This window comes from Passer domesticus, chromosome 13, assembly GCF_036417665.1.
Source record: "Passer domesticus isolate bPasDom1 chromosome 13, bPasDom1.hap1, whole genome shotgun sequence".
NCBI classification, from domain to species: domain Eukaryota; kingdom Metazoa; phylum Chordata; class Aves; order Passeriformes; family Passeridae; genus Passer; species Passer domesticus.
The window spans coordinates 14,837,706-14,856,271 of record NC_087486.1 but is presented as its reverse complement, the minus strand read 5'-3'; the positions used below and the strand labels follow the sequence as shown (position 1 = coordinate 14,856,271).

Genomic DNA, 18,566 nt, shown 5'->3' with positions numbered 1-18,566 from the left:
GAAGGAATTCTTCCTGTGAGGGTGCCCAGAGCAGCTGTGGCTGCCCCTGGATCCCTGGCAGTGCCCAGGGCCAGGCTGGACAGGGCTGGGAGCACCTGGGATGGTGGAAGGTGTCCCTGCCCGTCTGGAGGGATTGGAACTGGGTGAGCTTTAAGGTCTCTTCTACCCCAAAGGGTCTGGAATTCCAAAAAACTGCTGCTGAGCGATGATGGGAAAGTCAGAGCTGAGCTGTGAGCTCTCCTCCCGGCCCCTTCCGACGAGCCGGGCCCGGTGCCTTCAGCTTCTGCCCTCCAGCGGCAAATTCCCGAGCACCTCGCTGGGGAAGCACGGGCTGCTCTGCCCCTCGGTGCCCGCAACCCACCGGAAGGTCCCTGGGCACGGAGCCGCCTCGCTCCGCGTTTCTGGCGAATATCGGGGGGCTTTTTTTGCCCTCAGCACGGCCGCGGCCCGGCCCACCCTGAGGGCCACGGCCGCCCGTGCCCTGGGCGGGCGGGACGCTCCGGAGGCGGCCGGGACCGTGTTTTCCCCGCCCCAGGACAGCCCCAGGACGGCCTTTTCCTCCTCCTGCTCCTCCTCCTGCTCCTCCTAGTCCCGCTCCCCCGCTCCGCCATGTGGGGCCGGCGGCGGGCCCGGCGCGGCGGGCACAGCGCGGAGGAGCTGCGGGTGCGGCGGCGGGAGCGAGAGGCAGGTCCGGCCGGGCACAGCGGGCACAGCCGGGGCTGTGCGGGGTCCCCGGGGGTGGGAGGGACCCCCCAGCTCGGCCCTTGCCGTCTCCATCCCCGTCCGGCGGGGCCGCGCCCCGCGGGATGCGCCGCTGCCCGCTCGGGGAAGCGTTTTACAGCTTCAGATTTTAACCCTTACAGCTTCAGATTTCAACCCTTGGGGTTTCTGCCATGAGTTCCCCTTTCTTCCACTGCCTCCCCACTGTTCGGGTTTTCCAAGGTCTCGCCTCGGTCTTAGCCTGGAGCAAAGGAGGCTCAGGGGGCCTTGTGGCTCTGCGCAGCCCCTGACAGGAGGGCACAGCCGGGGGTCGGGCTGTGCTCCAGGGAACAGGGACAGGAGAGAGGGAACGGCCTCAGGCTGTGCTGGGGAGGTTTAGGTTGGATATTGAGGAAAGTTTCTTCATCAGAAGGGTGGTCAGGCATTGGGACAGGTGGAGTCACCATTCCTGGAGGTATTTTCCAAACAAGTAGACGGGGCACTTGAGGCATGGCTTACTGGCCATGGTGGCCTTCAATTGAAGGCTGGAGTTGATGATCCTGCACATATTTTCCACCTTTAATGATTTTCTGATCCTCTGTGAAATCCAGCCTCAAGTCCTGTGTTCCTGCCCCTTATCCCAGCAGTGGCTTCACACTTTGTGTGCCCGACCCTCAGCCCAGCTCCAAGCACAGTCCCTGTTCATGCATCCCTTCCAGGCTTGCACAGGGAGGAATGGGCAGTTCCTCCCTGCGTTAAGGGAGGAGTGAGGCTCCTGGCTGGGCTGGAGGAGCGTCCTGGCCGGGCAGGTGGTGGCACCTGACACTTGTGCTCCTGCAGCTCTGAGGAAGGCCCGGCGGCAGGAGCAGCTGGTCAGCAAGCGGCTGCTGCGGGAGGACAGCGCGGCCGAGGAGGGGGCACAGCACGGAGCAGACGTCGTGCCAGACCCACTCCCAGAGGATGAGGTGAAGAACCTGATGTTCTCATGGCAGTGGGGTCCCGGGGGTCTTCCCCAGACTCAGCATGTGAAGGAGGCTGGGCAGGGCTGGCTTTGGGAATGGTTCTGGTTCACTGCCAGGCACAGTTAAGGCTCCTTGTGCCCACCTTTGTGCCCTGGGCTCCTTTGCCTTGAGGATTAATTAGTTAATCTTTATTAATTAAGATTAATAAATTTTAATGCTGGTAGTGCTGAAAGTTCAGCCACCTCTGAATTCCCTGGCCAGGTTCTGGAGCTGCTCAGGGGTGTGCAGAGGGGTTCTGAGGACAGGAAGCGATGGCTCGGCCGCCTCCGCTGGGCTCTGCAGAACGAGGAGACTCAGCAGAAGTTTGTCAGGTCAGCCCAGGCCTGCTGTGCCGTCACCAGGGACATGTCCTGAGGGCCCTGTGTCCCCGTGCTTGGGTGGGCAAGCTGGGGGTGACAGCAGCCTTTGGGTCCCCAGGCTGGACGGCAGCATCCGGACGCTCACCGGGCTCTTCACCAGCAGCCTGGCTGACCTGCAGCTGGAGGCTGCCCGCTGTCTGCACGAGCTGTCCCACTCCAGTGTCCCTGCCGTGGCCGAGGCGTGCCTGCCTGTCACCTCCTACCTGCTCACCTACCTGTCAGGACACAGCCTGGAGCTCACGGTGAGATCCCTGTGCACCTGGGAATCCTTTGGTGTGGTTGGTGTTCACCTCTTCTGGTCACACGTGGCTCACGTGGGAGTGCTGCTGAGGAGGGGCCTCTGGAAGCAAAACTCTTTGGCATCACAGCCTCACCCTCAGAGCAGGACTGTTCCCAGTGCCCAGGTGTTACAGCCTGCCCTGAGCTGGGGTAACTGAGTTCTTGTCCATCACAGATCCCTTGGGTTGGATCAGAGTGGAACCACACTGAGTGACCCATGTTTATGTACATATGTATCTGTGTGTATATATATATATGGTAAGTTTATTTTAGAACAATTTGCAATAGAAAGGAGGTATGTAACTATTTTGGTTGTTATCTATAGAAATGACACAATATAAAAGTACAAAGATGTCACTTAAGAAAATGTGTGAGGAAAAGAAAGAAAGGATAAGAGTAGATAGAGTGCCTGTGGCTCCATGCCTTGCAGCTTGATCTGGGAAGGAGCAAACAGCTGGAGTAGCTCTGGGCTGCCCACGTGTTTTCCAGCTGCTCCATGGGGAAGCAGACAGGCTCAGAGCCAAGGAGCAAGGTGGGCAGTGACCCCCCTGCTGATCCCATTTGAGTGCAGCACACAGGCGAGCTCCAGGAGAACCAGAGGGGGCTCAGGGAAATGTCACCCTGAAAAATCCAAAGTGGCAGTGATCAGATCCCAGCTTCAGCCAGACAGAAGAAGAACGAACTGAAGCTGATTGAGCTGGGAGTGGGGTGGCTGGAGAGTGCAGCAGCATCCATCTGTGTTTGCCCCTCCAAGGGCAGCTCCTGCCCCGCTCAGGGCAGCGTGTGGGACCTGGGGCTGTGCTGGCTGCCCACGGGGTCACCTCCTGCTCTGCTCTCTTGTTGCAGGAGCTGTGTTTGTACACACTGGGGAACCTCGTAGTAGAAAGTGAGGCTGTGAGGAAGCAACTGCTGCCTCAGGGCATTATTCCAGTGCTGGCATCCTGCATCCAGGTGGGTGAAACAGCTCAGTCACATTTCTGCTATGCCCTGAGAGACTTTTCTGGCTGGCAGCTGAGTCACCAGCCCTCCTTCCAGCTGTGGGGAAACTGCAGGGAGCTGTTCCCACGGGCATGGGGGTCACTTGTGGGCGCCCTGTGCTCATTCTCAGGGCTCAGCTCAGCACCTTGTGCTCTTCTCCAGCTGACTCCCCCCATCCAGTGGCTGCCTGGTACATTCTGTAGCACAGGGAGCCCTGTCCCCTCTGCCTGGCCTGGTCCAGCAGGGCTGTGGTTTGCAGGTCCACATGCTCACACCAGGACTTCTGCTGTGTTTGGGCTAAGGCCAGTGAATGTGGGGAGGGGACAGCTCAGCTCTGGTGTGGCCACAGGTTCCTGTGTCCCTCCTGGTCCCCTGTGTGCCCCCTCTTCTCCAAGCATAGCTGGGTTTGGTTGGCACCCTGGGCCCTGGCTCTGCCAGCAGGGATCAGCTCTGTTCTCTTTGGTTGCAGTCCCCTCACGAGGCAGTGCTGGAAGGTGTGGGCTATGTCCTCTCACAGCTCCTCCAAGCCAAGGAAGCACCCACAGAGATCATCCCGTGAGTCTGAGCCCCTGAACCCTGCACCAGGCCGGGCCCTAGGGCTCCAGTGGTGTTTGTGTGCTGGGGACACGAGGCCTTCCCCATCCCAGTGACATTAATAGCTCAGGCCACAATCCTACCAGAACTGCAAGTTTTGATGCAGATCAGGGAGCAGGGCTTGGCTCCTTTCCCTCAGCCTCATCTGAGCAGGCAGCTCTGCTATTTCAGTAAAGGCCAGCATGGAGCAGGGAAGGCTTGCAGGGAAACCTGGCTGTGTTCCTCTTGCAAAGGAGCAGATCAGCTTGACAGCCCCCAGTGCCAAAAATGTGACCGCAGTCAGAGTGTCCTGAGTGTCCCCGGGCCCTGCCATGGACAGGGAGAGCCCAAGGCCACAGCTCTTGGCTCAGAGTCCTTTCCAGGTGTGTGTTTGGAGCCTGTGGCCCCCAGGGTTTGTGTCTCCTGTTGGTGTCCTGCCTGTGCTCCAGCCCGTGCCTCCATTAACTCTGCTCTCTGCCCCCAGGCTGGTCCTGGACTCGGCTCTCCCCCAGCACATGCTCCAGCTGGTCTGCTCTGGCCTCAAGGCTGGCATGGGAGCAGCTGTGGAGTTTGCCTGGTGTCTCCACTACATCATTTGTAGGTAAATGCAGTTTTCTCCTCGTTTTGAGTTCCCTGGGGGCAGCCAAACAGAGGCATGAAGGCTCATGGTCCTGTGAGGGGATCTGGATTGCCTCCCCTCTTCCCCTGGGAAAGCAATTCCCCAGCCAGCCTGGGTGTCCCAGCTCTCCTCTCTGAGCACATGTGCTGTTTGCAGGATCACTGAGCTCTTTTACAGGGTGGTAAAGGGGTTGAACCTGAGGAGGCTGTTTCTAGTTCTCTGAAATGCTCCCAAATGGCTTCCCCATGCCTGGAGCTGTCCTCCACCCTTCCCAAGACAAGCTCCCTGAATCCTCACACTTGTGGGGTTGGCCCAGGGCCAGCAATCCCTGCCTGCCACTGGAGCCAGGGAATCAGTAGATACTCAAGGGTCAGGGCTGTCGTTCCCAGACCCACACAGATAATTCTAGTGAATCTGGTTTTCATGGGCTTTTAAATTTTCTCATAAGCTCAGAAAAAACCCTACTATTCCAATGCAAAAGAAGTGACTGTTCCAACATGAAGTAAGCCCTGTGGTGGTTCAGGAGAGCACTCTGAATTCCCAGGCCCTGTTTGGTGAGGGGATGTGGCAGTGCCCCCTCTCCAGGCTCCAAGGCCACTGCACTGTCCCTCCCTCTGCAGGCACAAGGACAACGTGCAGCTGCTGGCTCTGGGGGCCGTGCCTGCGCTCACCTCGCTCCTGCTCGACCTGGCTTCCCAACTCCCCCAGGACGCTCCCGAGGGCCTGGAGCTGGTGAGAGGTGGGCAGGGTGCTGGCTGTCCTCAGCATTGCTGCGGGCACACTGCTCAGCCTAAGGCGCTGCTGTGTGCCCGTGTCCCAGCTCGTGTGCCCTGTGCTGCGCTGTCTCGGTAACCTGCTGGCACAGGCAGGCTGCCAGCGCCCGGACGCGCGCCTGCTCGTCGCCCTCTTCCTCATCCTGCAGTGCTTCCTGCAGCAGCACCCCTTCCTGGTGCAGGAGTGCCTGTGGCTGCTCAACAACCTCACGGGTCAGTGTCCCACGGGCAGTGGCACAGCTGGGGCTGCTGGCACCCGCCCTGGTTTTAGTCACGCGTTCCTTCTCTGCCCACCCAGCGGATGATCCCTCCCTCTGCTCCGCTCTGCTGTCCCTGGAGCTGCTGCCGGCCCTGCTGCAGCTGCTGACGTGGTCCCAGATGGGCACTGTGCTGGTGAGCCTTGCCCCAGGCACTGGGAGTGGTGGGGGAGCGCTGGAGTTTCAGCAACACGAATCCCACAGTGACAGTGCTGGAGTTGGGGGTGGATGGGGCAGCAGTGACAGCTTGGCAGAAGGTCTCGTGTGGTGGCAGTCACCAGCCACCTCCCCTGAAGCCACTCCAGCTGTATGTGCCCTTGGCAGAGCCTTGGGTGGTCCCCAGGGAGATGTTAGCTTGGGGCCAGCCTTGGAGCAGGCCTGGAAGGCTCCTGCCTTTGCTTTGAAAGACCCCAAAGCTTTGGGAGATTGGGGATGCTGCCAGGAGTGGGTGGCAGGGCTGGGCCTGCCTGGCACAGGGATGAACACTGCCTTGGGGTGGGTGTGGAGAAGGCTTTCCAAATCCAGTGGTTTGGTGGGCACTGGGCTGTGGGCAAGCACCTGGCGGGCCAAGAAAAAAGGTGGAAAGGGACTTCAGGCAAGGGCACGAGTGACAAACCAACAGGGAATGGTTTCACACTGAGAGGGCAGGGTTAGATGGGGTATCGGGAAGAACTCTTTCCCGTTAGAGTGGTGAGGCCCTGGCACAGGTTGCCAGAGAAGGGATGGGGCTTGGAGCAACCTGGGATAGTGGAAGGTGTCCCTGGCCATGGCAGGGGTTGGACTGGATGAGCTTTAAGTCCCTTGTAACCCACACCATTCCACAACTCCATGACAAGGGGAGTGGTTGGGAGCCCTCCCAAGCCTGTCAGGAATGTGCCCATGGAGCATTCACTGCTCACTGCTGTCCCTCCCACAGGTCCTGACTGTGCTGTGCAACGTGGCAGAGAAGGGACAGTTGCAGTGCCAGCAGCTGCTCCAGCAGCCCCTCCTGGCCCAGCTCCTGCCCCTGCTCACCCTGCCCGACCTCGAGGCCGTGGGGCAGTGCCTGGAGCTGCTGCACCTCCTCTTCCTGCACTGCCCAGAGGTGAGAGCTCAGGGGGCAGGACTGTAAAGGGGTGGGGAATGATTGCTGTGGGGCTGTTGTTGTTGTGGAGGGGGATTATTGTAATGTGAGTCACAGTGCCCTCAGTGCCTGCCACGCTGCCTTCCAGCCCTCAGCACCCAGGCCCTGCCCAAAGGGACACTGTGATGCACGGGGTGGCTGGAAACCCCTCTTGTGTCTGCAGAGCTCCTTCCTTATTGCCAAGGACTGGTGTTGGGGCAGGCTGGTTCTACCCCAAGTCTTCTTTTGCTCCTGCTGAGGTTGCTGTGCTTGCTGCAGGTCACAGGAATGCATTCTCTGTGAGGTGGTGAGGCCCTGGCACAGGGTGCCCAGAGCAGCTGTGGCTGCCCCATCTCTGGGTGCCCAAGGCCAGGCAGGATGAGGCTTGGAGCACCTGCTGGAAGGTGTCCCTGCCCATGGCAGGGAAATCAGATGGGCTTTAAAGCCCTTCCCAGGCAACCAGCAGCATGGTGGGAATCACCTGGATTGGGAATGCAGCTCTGGGGAATTCCTTCAGCCCTGTTCCCTGGGCTGTGGTGGCTTGGGCAGAGATGATCAGCTGTAGCACCCTGCCAGCTCTCACCCTCTCCTCCCACACAGGCTGCTGCTGATTTCACCAGGCAAGGCGGGCACCAGGCCCTGGAGCAGCACCAGAGCACCCCAGAGCTGCAGGAGCGGGCACAGGCTCTGCTGGACATGGTCAGGCAGCCCCCAGGAGCCCCCAGTGCCTGCCAGGCCACACTGGCTGCCTCCTCCTCGGCCCTGCCCTGAACTGCCAGGGAGGAATGAACTGTTCACCCCATGCCCAGCTCCCGAGGGCTGCTCAGGGCTCTGATGTGCCCAGTGCTGGCTGCCTGGGGGGCTGGTCCTTGTCAGCAGCTGGCAGCCACCAGCCCAGTGCCCCCCAGAGCCCGGAGCAGGGGCAGAGCTGAGCTGCAGATTCTCCTGTCCAGGGAGGGCTGAACGGCTGCATCAGCCATCCCTTGGGCTCTCAGCCACCACCACGCTCAAGGTAAGCACATTGTGTTTATGAATTGATAAATTAAAGATACATTTTTGCCATTAGAGATAATCAGTCGAGTCTCCAGCCCGTGTGTGCTTCCTGCCTGTCACGCACGGCCTTTCACAACGCTCTCCAGGGCCTTGCCCACTTCATCCACGCTTAGGTTGTTCAGTGGGATGCTCTTCTCCTTCCCAAACTCTGTGGGAAAACAGGCAGAGTGAGAGGGGCAGGTGTGTGGGTCCTTTCCTGGTGCAAGGCACTGATGTCACAGCCCAGGCTCCCATCACCACATCCCAGTGTTCCCACGTGCCCAAGCTACCATTTCCACCTTCTTATTCTCCTCCTTTCCCTTGGAAAGAACTCAAAGCAGCTCAATACCTTTCCCAGTCTCCCTATGTTAGCTCTGGCTGGGCAGAGACATGTCCAAGAGCAACCCTGTGGCCTTCAGCCTCATCCCAGCAAGGTGCTCCCCTCAGGAAAGCAGCCTGGAAACTGTTCCTGCAGCTGCTCCCACTGGGCTGAGCCCGGGCTCCCCTTCCCAGCCAGACCCACCCAGACACACGAGCCTCCCCTGGTCTGTGTGCTCACACTGGGAAACCTGTGCTAAAAGAGTCATTGCATCTTTTCAACGGGTTCTAAATTAATTTTTTCCAGCCCAGATGACCTTTGAGGAAAACAAATCCTTTCCAGAGGAGCTTTTCTGCTCCTTCTGCTCCCTTCTTGGTGTTTCACTGAGAAGGCAGTGAAAATAAAGGAGGAACAGCCACACGTTTGTGCAGTGACTGGGGTGGGAGATGACCCAGAGGCTGGGGAGGCCCTGCTGAGCCCTGGGCCCTGCTCTGCTTCCCCTGGGCCCCTTCCCTGACGTGACCCCGCAGCCTGGCCTGAGGCAGCTGCTCCCTCTGCACCGCGGCCCCTCCCGGAGCTGCAATCCCCCCTGGAGCAGGGCAGGCCCGGCCCGGAGCTGCAATCCCCCCCGGAGCTGCAATCCCCCCCTGGAGCTGCAATCCCCCCCCTGGAGCTGCAATCCCCCCCCGGAGCTGCAATCCCCCCCCGGAGCTGCAATCCCCCCCCGGAGCTGCAATCCCCCCCGGAGCTGCAATCCCCCCCCTGGAGTGGGGCAAGCCCGGCCCGGAGCTGCAATCCCCCCCGGAGCTGCAATCCCCCCTGGAGCTGCAATCCCCCTGGAGCTGCAATCCCCCCCCGGAGCGGGGCAGGCCCGGCCCGGCCGCCCGGAGCCGCTGCGGCTGCCGCAGCCCTGTGGCGGCCGGGTCCCCTGGAAGGTGTCCCTGCCATGACAGAGGTGGCAGTGCAGCAGCTTTACAACCACTTCCACCCCCCACAGCCTGCCTGTCCCCATCCCCGCTCCCCCGTGCCGCCCCTGCCCCACGCACCGCTCCCTCCCCTCAGTGCGGGCGGGCCCTGCAGTCCCTTCCACCCCCAACCATTCCCGGATAATTCCCTGGTGCTTCCCCTACTTACCGTACCGAGCCCAGAGCTTGGGCTGGATACCGGAGCACTCGCGGATCAGGATGGGGAAGTCGGGATTTGCCTTCTTTAGGGTCACATAGTGCTGCTCGATGAACTCCCTGCGGAGGGAAGGAGGAGCGGCGGCTCCCTGTGGCTCAGCCCTGGGGGAGCAGCCCCGGCCCCGTCCCGGCCCATCCCCGCGCTGACCTGACGCCGCGGCTGCTGGCGGAGCGCTGGCACAGGTGGATGCGAAGCTCCCTCAGCGCCTGGCCCAGCCCGCCCCCGATGCTCTTCACAGCGGCCGCCGCCATCTTCCCTGCCCGCACAGCAGCGGGGGCGGGACCGCGGCGCCTCCGCCAATCGCAGCGCCCGCTGTGGCCCGTCCACCAATGGGAGCGCCAGCCGTGATCTCACCCGCCAATGGGAGCGCCCGCCGAGATCGCACCCGCCAATGGGAGCGCCCGCCGCGGGGTGCGCTGGGAGGGCCGCGCAGAGCGGAAGGGCCGCGGAGCGGAGAGCGCAGCGATGCCGGACCGCGACAGTGAGTCTGGGGACAGGGGGCACGGGGCACGGGGCATTCCCCGACACCCCCGGGCCGCGGCCCTTGGCCCGCGCGGGGGCCGGGGCGGCGCTTGCGGCGGGGCGGGTGGCAGCGGCCCGGGGGGGCGGTGTAGGCCCAGGCTGCGCTGGGCAGCGGCGGGCCCGGGAGCCCGGCCCGGTGCGAGGGACGGCTCTGCGGGACACGGGCTGCGGCCCCGCAGTGACCGCGCGGGGATCGACACCGGGGGCGCCCCGGGCGTGGGGCCGTGGCTGTTTCGGGCCCTTGGGAGGATGCGGGGGCAGTCCCGGGTGCGGGGCACGGGACACCCGCGGGCACAGAGCCGCGGGGCTTGGGGGCGGTGGGTCTGGCAGTGGCACCGCCACCCCCGTGTCCTGCGCAGGCAGGCGAGGCCGGCCCGGTGCCCTCGGGCTGGGATCCAGCTCGGAGCCACGGGCAGACGCTGCTCCCTTCGGGCTGCTGGGAGGTGTGAGGCTGTGCGAGCAGTGCCTGAGCTCTCTCTCCTGTCCCCCAGATGAGCCGTTCTCCAACCCCCTGGCCCCCGAGGGCCACGACGTGGACGACTCGCACTCCTTCCACCAGTGAGTACAGCCCTGGGGCTTTGGGCTGGGCTGGAGCAGACTGAGGGACCCCAGGCCGATTCTCATGGAGAAGCTGGAAGTCACTGGTGCACTCCAGCCTTTGGGCCCCTCCACTGGTGCCTGGTGAAATAAATGGGCAGGAGATCTTTCTCCTTTTTAATGCCTTTATTAAGAAGAATCAGCTCAGGTGGGAAGAAATCGACGGGTTGCGCTCTCGCCGTCGCTGCTCCCAGGCGTGGCACGAAGGAGGAGGATGATGCAGTTTTGTCCGCTGGTCTGCAGACAGAACTGGGGACTCTGTCCTCACGGGAGAGTCGTTGAGTCCTTGGTTTGTTGGTTTAGAAACCCGGGGGGTCTCTTTAATCAGTTTCTTTTCAGGTTAGGGTGAGAAATAAAAAGATTCAAGCAGGTACGGGACAATGCTCCCATCCTTAGACGTTACTTTAAGTCACTTGTTGGCTCGTGATTTTAGGGGTTTTTCTTACAAAAACTGTAAAACTGTAAAAACCCAGGTTGCACTGCATTTCTCATTTGCATGTTGTCTCTGGTGTCACTGCCTATTCTTCTTTACCCTGGAGGGTTTCCCTTGGTATCTCCTTGGCATACGGCTAGCATCAGGGAAACAATCAGTTAATCACCCGCCATTCACTGGTGATTAAGGGCTTTTCTTCTGCAGCGAAACTAAAGGAGTCTGACTCGGTCTGGCTTGGTTTTTTTAACTCTGAAACTTAAAAAAAATACAACTTTCTATTCATAACACCTGGTGCCCATCTCGGTCACACAGGACCTGCTCCTCCTCCAGAGCTCTTGGGGAGTGATGGTTTCTGTTCCTTCCCTCCCTTGCAGGTCCAAGCTGACCAATGAAGACTTCAGGAAGCTTCTCATGACCCCGCGGGCTGCGCCAACATCTGCGCCACCCTCCAAATCTCGCCACCATGAGTGAGTAGGGCTCTGCTTCACAGGTCCATGGGACAATCCGTGCCCCCTTTCCCCCTGGGGCTCTGGGCCCAGCTGACCCTCTCCCCTGCACTCTGAAGGGGAATATCTACAGGGGCTTTTGCCAGTGAGTGTGGGAAGTGGAGAAGCACGTGGGTCAGGGCTGCTGTAAAGAAAAGAGCAAGGCTTCGTGGCTCTTAAGACACTGTGCAGGAGGCAGATTTGGTTCGGTGAAAATCAGTCTTTTCGCTTCCTCTCCCTGCTGACAGTGTAGAATTAGGGGGGAATTAAGAGTGAGAGACTGTTCTGTTCCATCTCTGAGCACCTCAGTGCTGTGCTGTGCCTGAGGGACTGTTCTGTCCACCTGTCACCCATGTGGCTCTGCAGACTGAACGTGTGTTTTTCACCCTTTTCCAGGATGCCCCGGGAGTACAATGAGGATGAAGATCCAGCTGCTCGCAGGAGGAAGAAGAAAAGGTAAGGGGGGAAAGAGATGCAGCAGGACTTGTCATTATACATCGTGTCCTGCCAGTGGAAGCAGTTCTGATCTCTTGTGCTCCCAAAGAGGGCCTTGAGTGGATTATTTAAGAGCTTTGGAGAAGAGCTCAGGCTGAGGAGCTGTCACTGCTTGTGGGAACAGCTGTGGGAGGGCAGCAGTAGGATGGGGCTGAAGCTTCACCTCCAGAAGAAGCAGGAGAGGCCCTGTGGATGTCTGGGAGAGCAGGGCAGTGGTGGGACCTTGCACTGATCCCTGTGTGCTTTGGAACACGTGTGCACAGCAGGACTGCACTGGACCCCTTCCCTTTGGAAGGGAGGACAGAGCTCCTCAGTTTCCTCCAGGCCTGTTGTGTCCCGTGGTGCTCTAGTGCATTTCTGGGGAAGGGACTGGGAGCAGGATGGGTGTGTGTGAGGCCTCGGGAGCTTTACCTGACCTCAGAACCGTGAGCAGGTCACTCTTAACCCTGAGCTGTGTGCCCCCCAGTTACTACGCCAAGCTGCGGCAGCAGGAGATCGAGCGCGAGAGGGAGCTGGCCGAGAAGTACCGGGACCGAGCCAAGGAGAGGAGAGATGGAGTCAACAAGGACTACGAGGAGACAGAGCTGATCAGCACCACTGCCAACTACAGGGCCGTGGGGCCCACGGCCGAGGCGTGCGTGAGCTGTGCTGGGGGCTGGGCTGGCCGGGCTGCTCTGGGGGGCTGGCCCTCACCTGGCTCTGGTCTCTCTGCACAGGGATAAATCTGCTGCGGAGAAGAGGAGACAGCTGATCCAGGAGTCCAAGTTCTTGGGTGGTGACATGGAGCACACTCACTTGGTGAAGGGTCTGGACTTTGCGCTGTTGCAGAAGGTGAGTGCAGGCATCACAGTGCTGCTCCTGGCCTGTCCTCTCCCACAGACATGCTGGGTGGGGGTTACTGCTTGGTCCTGGCAGCATGGATTTCGTTTCCTGGGAAGGGTTGCTGCAGGGCTGGGGATCTGATGGGCTCGCAGGTGGGCAGCAATGGCATGGGATGGGCTGTAATGTGTGGATTTACTCTGCATCCAGGTACGAGCTGAGATTGCCAGCAAGGAGAAGGAAGAGGAGGAAATGATGGAGAAGCCCCAGAAAGAAACTAAGTGAGTGATTGAGTATTTGGCGCTCCTGAGTGCAGCTGCCTGCCATAGAAGAGGATGCAGAGGAGTCATTCACTTGGCTCTAATACTTCTGGTTTCTGTTTCTGTTTAGGAAAGATGAAGATCCTGAGAACAAAATTGAATTCAAGACCCGGCTGGGTAAGACTGTGTTGATGTGGCTGTTCCCCACCTTGTCTGTGCTGTGAATGTGGGAGAAATCCTGGAGAGTGAATGTAGGAATGAAAGCCATTGGAGGGGGAGATTCCTGAATTTGAGGACTGAAGGAAGTGTGTACTTAGGAGGTGATTCTCATATTGCTGATAAACTAAACATGGTTCACTTTGGGCTTGTCCTCTGCTTTCCCACACTTTTCCTTCTGCCCAGGCCGCAACATTTACCGCATCCTGTTCAAGAACAAGACGTACGAGCGGAACGAGCTGTTCCTGCCGGGCAGGATGGCCTACGTGGTGGATCTGGACGACGAGTACGCCGACACCGACATCCCCACCACGCTGATCCGCAGCAAGGCTGACTGCCCCACCATGGAGGTACCGGCTGGCCTGCAGCCTGCTTCCCCTCGCTGCTCTGAGTTGGCCAGGGCAGGTTGTTCTGGGAGGGCTTCCCTGTCAAGGCAGCGGGATGCTTCCTCCTGGATTTCCCTTTCAGGCACAGACCACGCTGACCACCAACGACATCGTCATCAGCAAGCTCACACAGATCCTCTCCTATCTCAGGCAAGGCACCCGCAACAAGAAGCTCAAGAAGAAAGACAAAGGTAGGAGGTGAAAGGAACCAAGTAATAGGATTTTAGTGCTTGGAGCATGTCCCAAGGGAATGGGATGTGTTTTGGTTTGTGGTATTCCCCTGTGCCATTAGACAGTGGGCTTGGAGAACAGTGATTTCCTAAATGCTGAGTCCTGAATGTAGAAGCTGGAGAGGCTGCTGGAAATTAGAGCTGTGAGGGAGGGTACCTTGTGGTGCTCTGCTCTTCCTGGTGAAGGCCCAGTTCCTTGGGGAAATGTCCCCTCTTGGGGAGGGACACTATGGCTTCCTGGGGGGGCTGGGTATGATGTGACATCCTCCAGGCTTGCCACTCCTGCAGCTTGGAACCTGGACAGGGACAGGGGGGCAGCACAGGGGGCAGAGTGGATGATGTGCCTCTCACTGCTGTTGTGTCCTTGCAGGGAAGCTGGATGAGAAGAAGCCTCCTGAAGCTGATATGAAGTAAGTGCCTCCCTGCTCTCAGGCTGTGGGGTCACAGCTCTGTCCCTTAGGGAGTGGCTTTTTGGCCCACCACATTTAGAGAGGGCTGAGTTTGGAGCTGCTGGACCTGCAGTTTGTAGGATAAAGCTGGAAGCAAGCTCTGGTTTGGATTTCAGGCTTGAGGCAGGTGAGGGCTCACTGTTGCCCTGGACCACACAACTCAGGTCTTCCCAGCAGAAGGGAGCAGAGGTGCAGTGATACCTCTGACAGATGTGGAAACCACTTCCATATCTGGTGTCCTTAGCTCTTGGTGCTGTCCTGTGTGCTCCAGGTGACAAGCAGGTGGTTATGGCCTCTCTTCCTGCAGCACATGTAACTCCAGGCTCTTTTCCACTTGTAGCATCTTTGAAGACATTGGGGATTATGTGCCCTCCACTGCCAAGATGCCACGGGACAAGGAACGGGAGAGATACCGGGAGAGGGAGCGTGACCGGGACCGGGAGCGAGACCGGGAGCGGGACCGGGAGCGCGAGAGGGACAGGGAGCGGGACCGGGAGCGCGAGGAGGAGAAGAAGAGGCACAGCTACTTTGAGAAGCCCAAGGCTGATGATGAGGTGAGTCTCTGCTCGTGGAGGACTGTCCCACCTGAGGTCTGCCCTTTGTGGGGCTGGGGGGCTTTGGGTGTCTCTGTTGTGCCCCTGCACGTGCCAGTGTCAGCTCCTGCTGAGCTCTGCCTGTCCCCAGAGCTGCCTGGGTGCTGCTCCTGTCCCTCAGCACTAGCACCAGCCTGCTGGGCTGGTGGTTCAGCTCTGTGTCACTGACACTGTCTCTCCCTCTTCTTTGCAGCCCACAGACATTGACAAAGGTGAGTCAAGTGGTGTGAGCACCTGGGAGGGATGGGACAAAGGGGAATGGTTTTAAGCTAAAAGAGGAGAGATGTACAGTAGATATTAGGAAGGAATTCTTCCCTGTGAGGGTGGGGAGACCCTAGCAGAGGCTGCCCAGAGAAGCTGTGGCTGCTCCATCCCTGGAGGTGTCCAAGGCCATGTTGCTCAGGGCTTGGAGCACCCTGGGATGGTGGAAGGTGTCACTGCCATGGCAGGGAGTTGGAACAAGACGGGCTTCAAGATCCCTTCCAACACAAACTGTTGTGAGATTCCAGGTCTCCTGGGATCAGCTGAGCCCATCAGGGCCAAGCTGGTTTGCTCCTCCTCCTGTACCTAATGTGAGGCAGCTTATCCTGCCTGTTACTGTGTCCCACAGGGACTCTGCCCAGCCCCAGTGTTCTGCAGGGACCTGTTCTCCCCCCAGATGTAACCTGCTGCTTTCTCTACCCCAGGACCCGGCTCAGCCAAGGAGCTCATCAAGTCCATCAATGAGAAGTTTGCTGGAGCTGCTGGCTGGGAGGGAACAGAGGCATATCCTTTATGTCTGTGCCAGCCTGGCTGGCTGTGGGGCTGGGCTGCCCTTGCAGGCACAAGCACATCTGGGGAGCTGTCCTGCCTCACCTGCTTGCAGGGAAATGCTTCTCCCACACCAAACAGAAGCTCTGCACCCCCCAGTTTGGTTGTGTTGGGGCAGGAGGGGGTTTTCAGCTGGCTGTGCCCAGCCTGCAGCTGCAAGGCTCAGCTCATGTGGTGCTTTCCTTAACTGCTGCCACTTTGAAGAAGCCAGAAGACAAGAAGCAGCTGGGAGACTTCTTTGGCATGTCCAACAGCTATGCCGAGTGCTACCCTGCCACGTAAGGAGCAGTGGGAAGCTGTGGGGTGTGGGCAGGCTGTGCTGGGGGGTTGCTGTTCTCTGGCAGTAAGAACTTGAACCTCAGCCCCACTGCTTGTTGGGGAGCAGGCCTGGCCTTGTCTGTGGCAACAGCTGACTGGTAAAACCATCCCAAGCCCTTGGTCCTTCTTAGCTGCTCTCTGCTGTAGGAACCTGTTGCCCTCAGGGCCAGGGGGAGGCTGAGGTAGCTGGGAATCTGCTGCATTCCCAGTTAATCCACGTGTTTGTGAAGCTGTGGCCTCCCTCAGTGGGAGAGGAGCATCTTTCAGCTTGCAGAGTCATCCTGGAAGCATTTCCAGCCTTGGATGCCCTGTGGCACAGGCCACTTGCAGGGCTTGCAGCTGGGGCCACTTCCCTCTGGCCCAGGAACTGAGTGTGTTTGGTCTGAGGCCGTGAGACACGACCCCCACCAGCTCCAAGGCCCTGATCTGTCTCATGGACCCACTCTGAACCCTTTCCTTGCTTTTTTCTTCCCAGAATGGATGATATGGCTGTGGACAGCGATGAGGAGGTGGACTACAGCAAAATGGATCAGGTATGTTGGCACCAGCCTTGAGGAGCAGCCAGCAAAGTAGGGACCAGTGGCAGCTGAGAGGATCCCATGGGAAAGATGCAGCACTGGAGCTGGGTGCTGAGGGAGCTTTGGGGTGTGCTGATCTGCTCCCTGTTGTGTCAGGGAGCAAACAGGTGTCACTGGCACTTAACCCAGAGGTGTTGACAGGCATGCTACTCTGTCCTGACTTCCTCTTCCACAAAATCTGTCTGGAACTTCTTGGGAGGGGGATCTGGAGCCAAGGCCATTGATCTGGGAGATGGAGCCTCATGGCTGGGTGTGCAGGGCTGTGTGAGAAGCCCTCCCAGCAACTGAGGAGCTGCTCTGAGTCGTTCTCTCCCTGCAGGGTAACAAGAAGGGGCCTCTGGGCCGCTGGGACTTCGACACGCAGGAGGAGTACAGCGAGTACATGAACAACAAAGAGGCTCTGCCCAAGTGAGTGCCGCCCTCAGGAAGGGCCAAGCGAGGGCTCTGGGTGGGATGGCCATGCTGGCCAAGCCTGGGTGCTGGGGCAGCTTAGAGCAAGCTGGGGGCTCCCTTGTGAGAACCTGAGGAGCTGTGGGTCCTGGGCCTGGTGGTTTGTTTTTGCTTTTAGTGTCACTTTTGAGGACTCTGGCCCGGGCGCTGCTTTTGGGGGCTCAGGCCAGCTCTGGAGCATGTGCTCCTGGCTGGGGACACGTGTCCCTTCCTGTGGCAGCTGTGCATCCCCTGTGAGTGCTGAGCTACGCCTTGCTCTTTCTCCAGGGCAGCCTTCCAGTACGGCATCAAGATGTCTGAGGGCCGCAAGACGCGCCGCTTCAAGGAGACCAACGACAAGGCGGAGCTGGACCGGCAGTGGAAGAAGATCAGCGCCGTGAGTGCCCGGCTGGGCCGGGGCTGCTGGGCCAGGAGCTCCCAGCCAGCCCTGGGCTCGCTGTCCTGCCACGGCCAATGTGTGTGTGTGTGAGCACCTGGGCTGGCTCCCCACCAGCTGCCTGTGCTCCTTGCCAGAGCATCAGCCAAGTGCTTGGGGCTTCAGTACTGCAGAGTGGCTGGAGCTCTGTTTGGAGCCCTCGTCCTGGGAGCAGCCCCACATGGGGCTTTTTGCTGTGGGCTGCGCAGCAGATGAATGTGCCCAATCCCATTAGTTTGGAGCCCCCCAAATGGGATTGTAGGGGACAGGATGTGTTTAGTGGCTCCCTGTTTGCCAGCTGGCAGAGGTGGGGGTTGGCCTGGCAGCATGGGGCGGGCTGGGAAGGTGAGAACAAATGGTCTGTGGTGGCCAGAAAGGAGCAAAGGGAGAGCAGGCCTAGCTTCTCCAGCTGTAGTTCACTTCAGCTCGCTCTGGCCTGGCTGCAGCTCTCCCCAGGTGTATCTGGCACCCTCCAGAGGGTGTAGCTGTGAGCAGCCAGATCCCCTGAGGGTAACAGGATTTGTGCTTTCTCTGCAGATCATCGAGAAAAGGAAGAAGTTGGAGGCTGATGGGTAAGTACAGTGGTCTCTGCCTCAGCTGCAGGGGCCCTGCTGGCTCCCCTGCACCTCCTGTGGTGTGAAAGTGTGGATGTCAGTGCTGAGCTCTGGATGTGGGGGGTGGAGCTGCCTGCCCTCCATCCTCACCACTCTCCTGCCCCTCTCTGTCTTCCAGGGTTGAGGTGAAACGTCCCAAGTACTGATTTCTCCTGCGTTTCTTCCTCCCTCTCCTGGAATCCTGGCCTGCTGGGAGCTGCCTTCCTGGAGCCTGCTGGTGTGCTGTCCTTGCTCCACACACCATCCACTCTCTGCTCAGGGCTGGGGGCTCTTCCCTCCCTCTGTTCTTTGCTGTAGAGCCTGTGCTGTGTAAATGTTGTAGCCTTAATAAAACCTCCTTAAATTTGTGTGTGAGCATCTGTTTGTGTGTGCAGGGAGAAAGGGCCTGGGCACATCCTGGCCTCCTTTGGAACAGCAGGGATGCTAGGACTCTTCTACTTACCAGGGGCTGACAGGGCCAACTGTTGCTCAGTGTATTTATTGTGGGAGCCTTTTGGGCTAGGGGCAGCATCCCTGGATAAAATTAACAAATTTGAGGGCAATAATCCCAGCTGAGCATTATGTGCCTCAGCAGGGGAGGAAGAAATGGGACCCTGAACTCAAGTACAGCAAGAGCAATGACCTGAAGCAGAGGCTGTGCAAGCTGCTCATAAGCGCTGGCAAAGGGCTGCTGTGGGTATGGTGGGGCCAGCATCGGGCAAA

General features: G+C 59.4%; 3 protein-coding genes across 3 annotated transcripts; 2 read left to right on the top strand and 1 right to left on the bottom strand.

The window, feature by feature from the left end:
- Positions 1-534: 534 nt before the first annotated feature.
- TMCO6 (transmembrane and coiled-coil domains 6) lies at positions 535-8,322 on the top strand. Its single transcript, XM_064387620.1, has 12 exons — positions 535-688; positions 1,540-1,664; positions 1,923-2,032; positions 2,139-2,322; positions 3,206-3,310; positions 3,807-3,892; positions 4,395-4,511; positions 5,150-5,261; positions 5,350-5,515; positions 5,601-5,695; positions 6,476-6,643; positions 7,262-8,322. The coding sequence occupies exons 1-12, from the start codon at positions 610-612 to the stop codon at positions 7,430-7,432; spliced, it is 1,518 nt and encodes a 505-aa protein (XP_064243690.1). The 5' UTR covers positions 535-609; the 3' UTR covers positions 7,433-8,322.
- On the bottom strand, positions 7,669-9,500 carry NDUFA2 (NADH:ubiquinone oxidoreductase subunit A2). The gene is made up of 3 exons (XM_064387622.1): positions 9,342-9,500; positions 9,147-9,253; positions 7,669-7,862 (listed from the first exon to the last, which is right to left on the bottom strand). The coding sequence occupies exons 1-3, from the start codon at positions 9,443-9,445 to the stop codon at positions 7,771-7,773; spliced, it is 303 nt and encodes a 100-aa protein (XP_064243692.1). The 5' UTR covers positions 9,446-9,500; the 3' UTR covers positions 7,669-7,770.
- A 60-nt stretch (positions 9,501-9,560) lies between these two features.
- On the top strand, positions 9,561-18,211 carry IK (IK cytokine). The gene is made up of 20 exons (XM_064387619.1): positions 9,561-9,675; positions 10,208-10,274; positions 11,121-11,213; positions 11,628-11,687; positions 12,193-12,360; positions 12,443-12,557; positions 12,756-12,826; positions 12,936-12,982; positions 13,208-13,371; positions 13,490-13,598; positions 14,008-14,047; positions 14,427-14,640; positions 14,873-14,891; positions 15,366-15,444; positions 15,687-15,767; positions 16,283-16,340; positions 16,705-16,793; positions 17,103-17,211; positions 17,788-17,822; positions 17,983-18,211. Exons 1-20 carry the CDS (start codon positions 9,660-9,662, stop codon positions 18,008-18,010), a joined length of 1,662 nt encoding a protein of 553 aa, XP_064243689.1. The 5' UTR covers positions 9,561-9,659; the 3' UTR covers positions 18,011-18,211.
- Positions 18,212-18,566: the final 355 nt, after the last annotated feature.

What these genes read in the sequence shown, in the direction of transcription:
- TMCO6 (XM_064387620.1), top strand. Translation starts at nt 610, where the DNA reads ATGTGGGGCCGGCGGCGGGCCCGGCGCGGCGGGCACAGCGCGGAGGAG. An exon ending in CTCCACTACATCATTTGTAG is followed by an intron (nt 4,512 to 5,149) that starts GTAAATGCAGTT and finishes CTCCCTCTGCAG; the next exon opens with GCACAAGGACAACGTGCAGC. An exon ending in CCCAGATGGGCACTGTGCTG is followed by an intron (nt 5,696 to 6,475) that starts GTGAGCCTTGCC and finishes TCCCTCCCACAG; the next exon opens with GTCCTGACTGTGCTGTGCAA.
- IK (XM_064387619.1), top strand. An exon ending in TCCAAATCTCGCCACCATGA is followed by an intron (nt 11,214 to 11,627) that starts GTGAGTAGGGCT and finishes ACCCTTTTCCAG; the next exon opens with GATGCCCCGGGAGTACAATG. An exon ending in ACTTTGCGCTGTTGCAGAAG is followed by an intron (nt 12,558 to 12,755) that starts GTGAGTGCAGGC and finishes CTCTGCATCCAG; the next exon opens with GTACGAGCTGAGATTGCCAG.
- NDUFA2 (XM_064387622.1), bottom strand. Translation starts at nt 9,445, where the DNA reads ATGGCGGCGGCCGCTGTGAAGAGCATCGGGGGCGGGCTGGGCCAGGCG. An exon ending in GCCAGCAGCCGCGGCGTCAG is followed by an intron (nt 9,254 to 9,341) that starts GTCAGCGCGGGG and finishes TTCCCTCCGCAG; the next exon opens with GGAGTTCATCGAGCAGCACT. An exon ending in CAAGCTCTGGGCTCGGTACG is followed by an intron (nt 7,863 to 9,146) that starts GTAAGTAGGGGA and finishes GTTTTCCCACAG; the next exon opens with AGTTTGGGAAGGAGAAGAGC.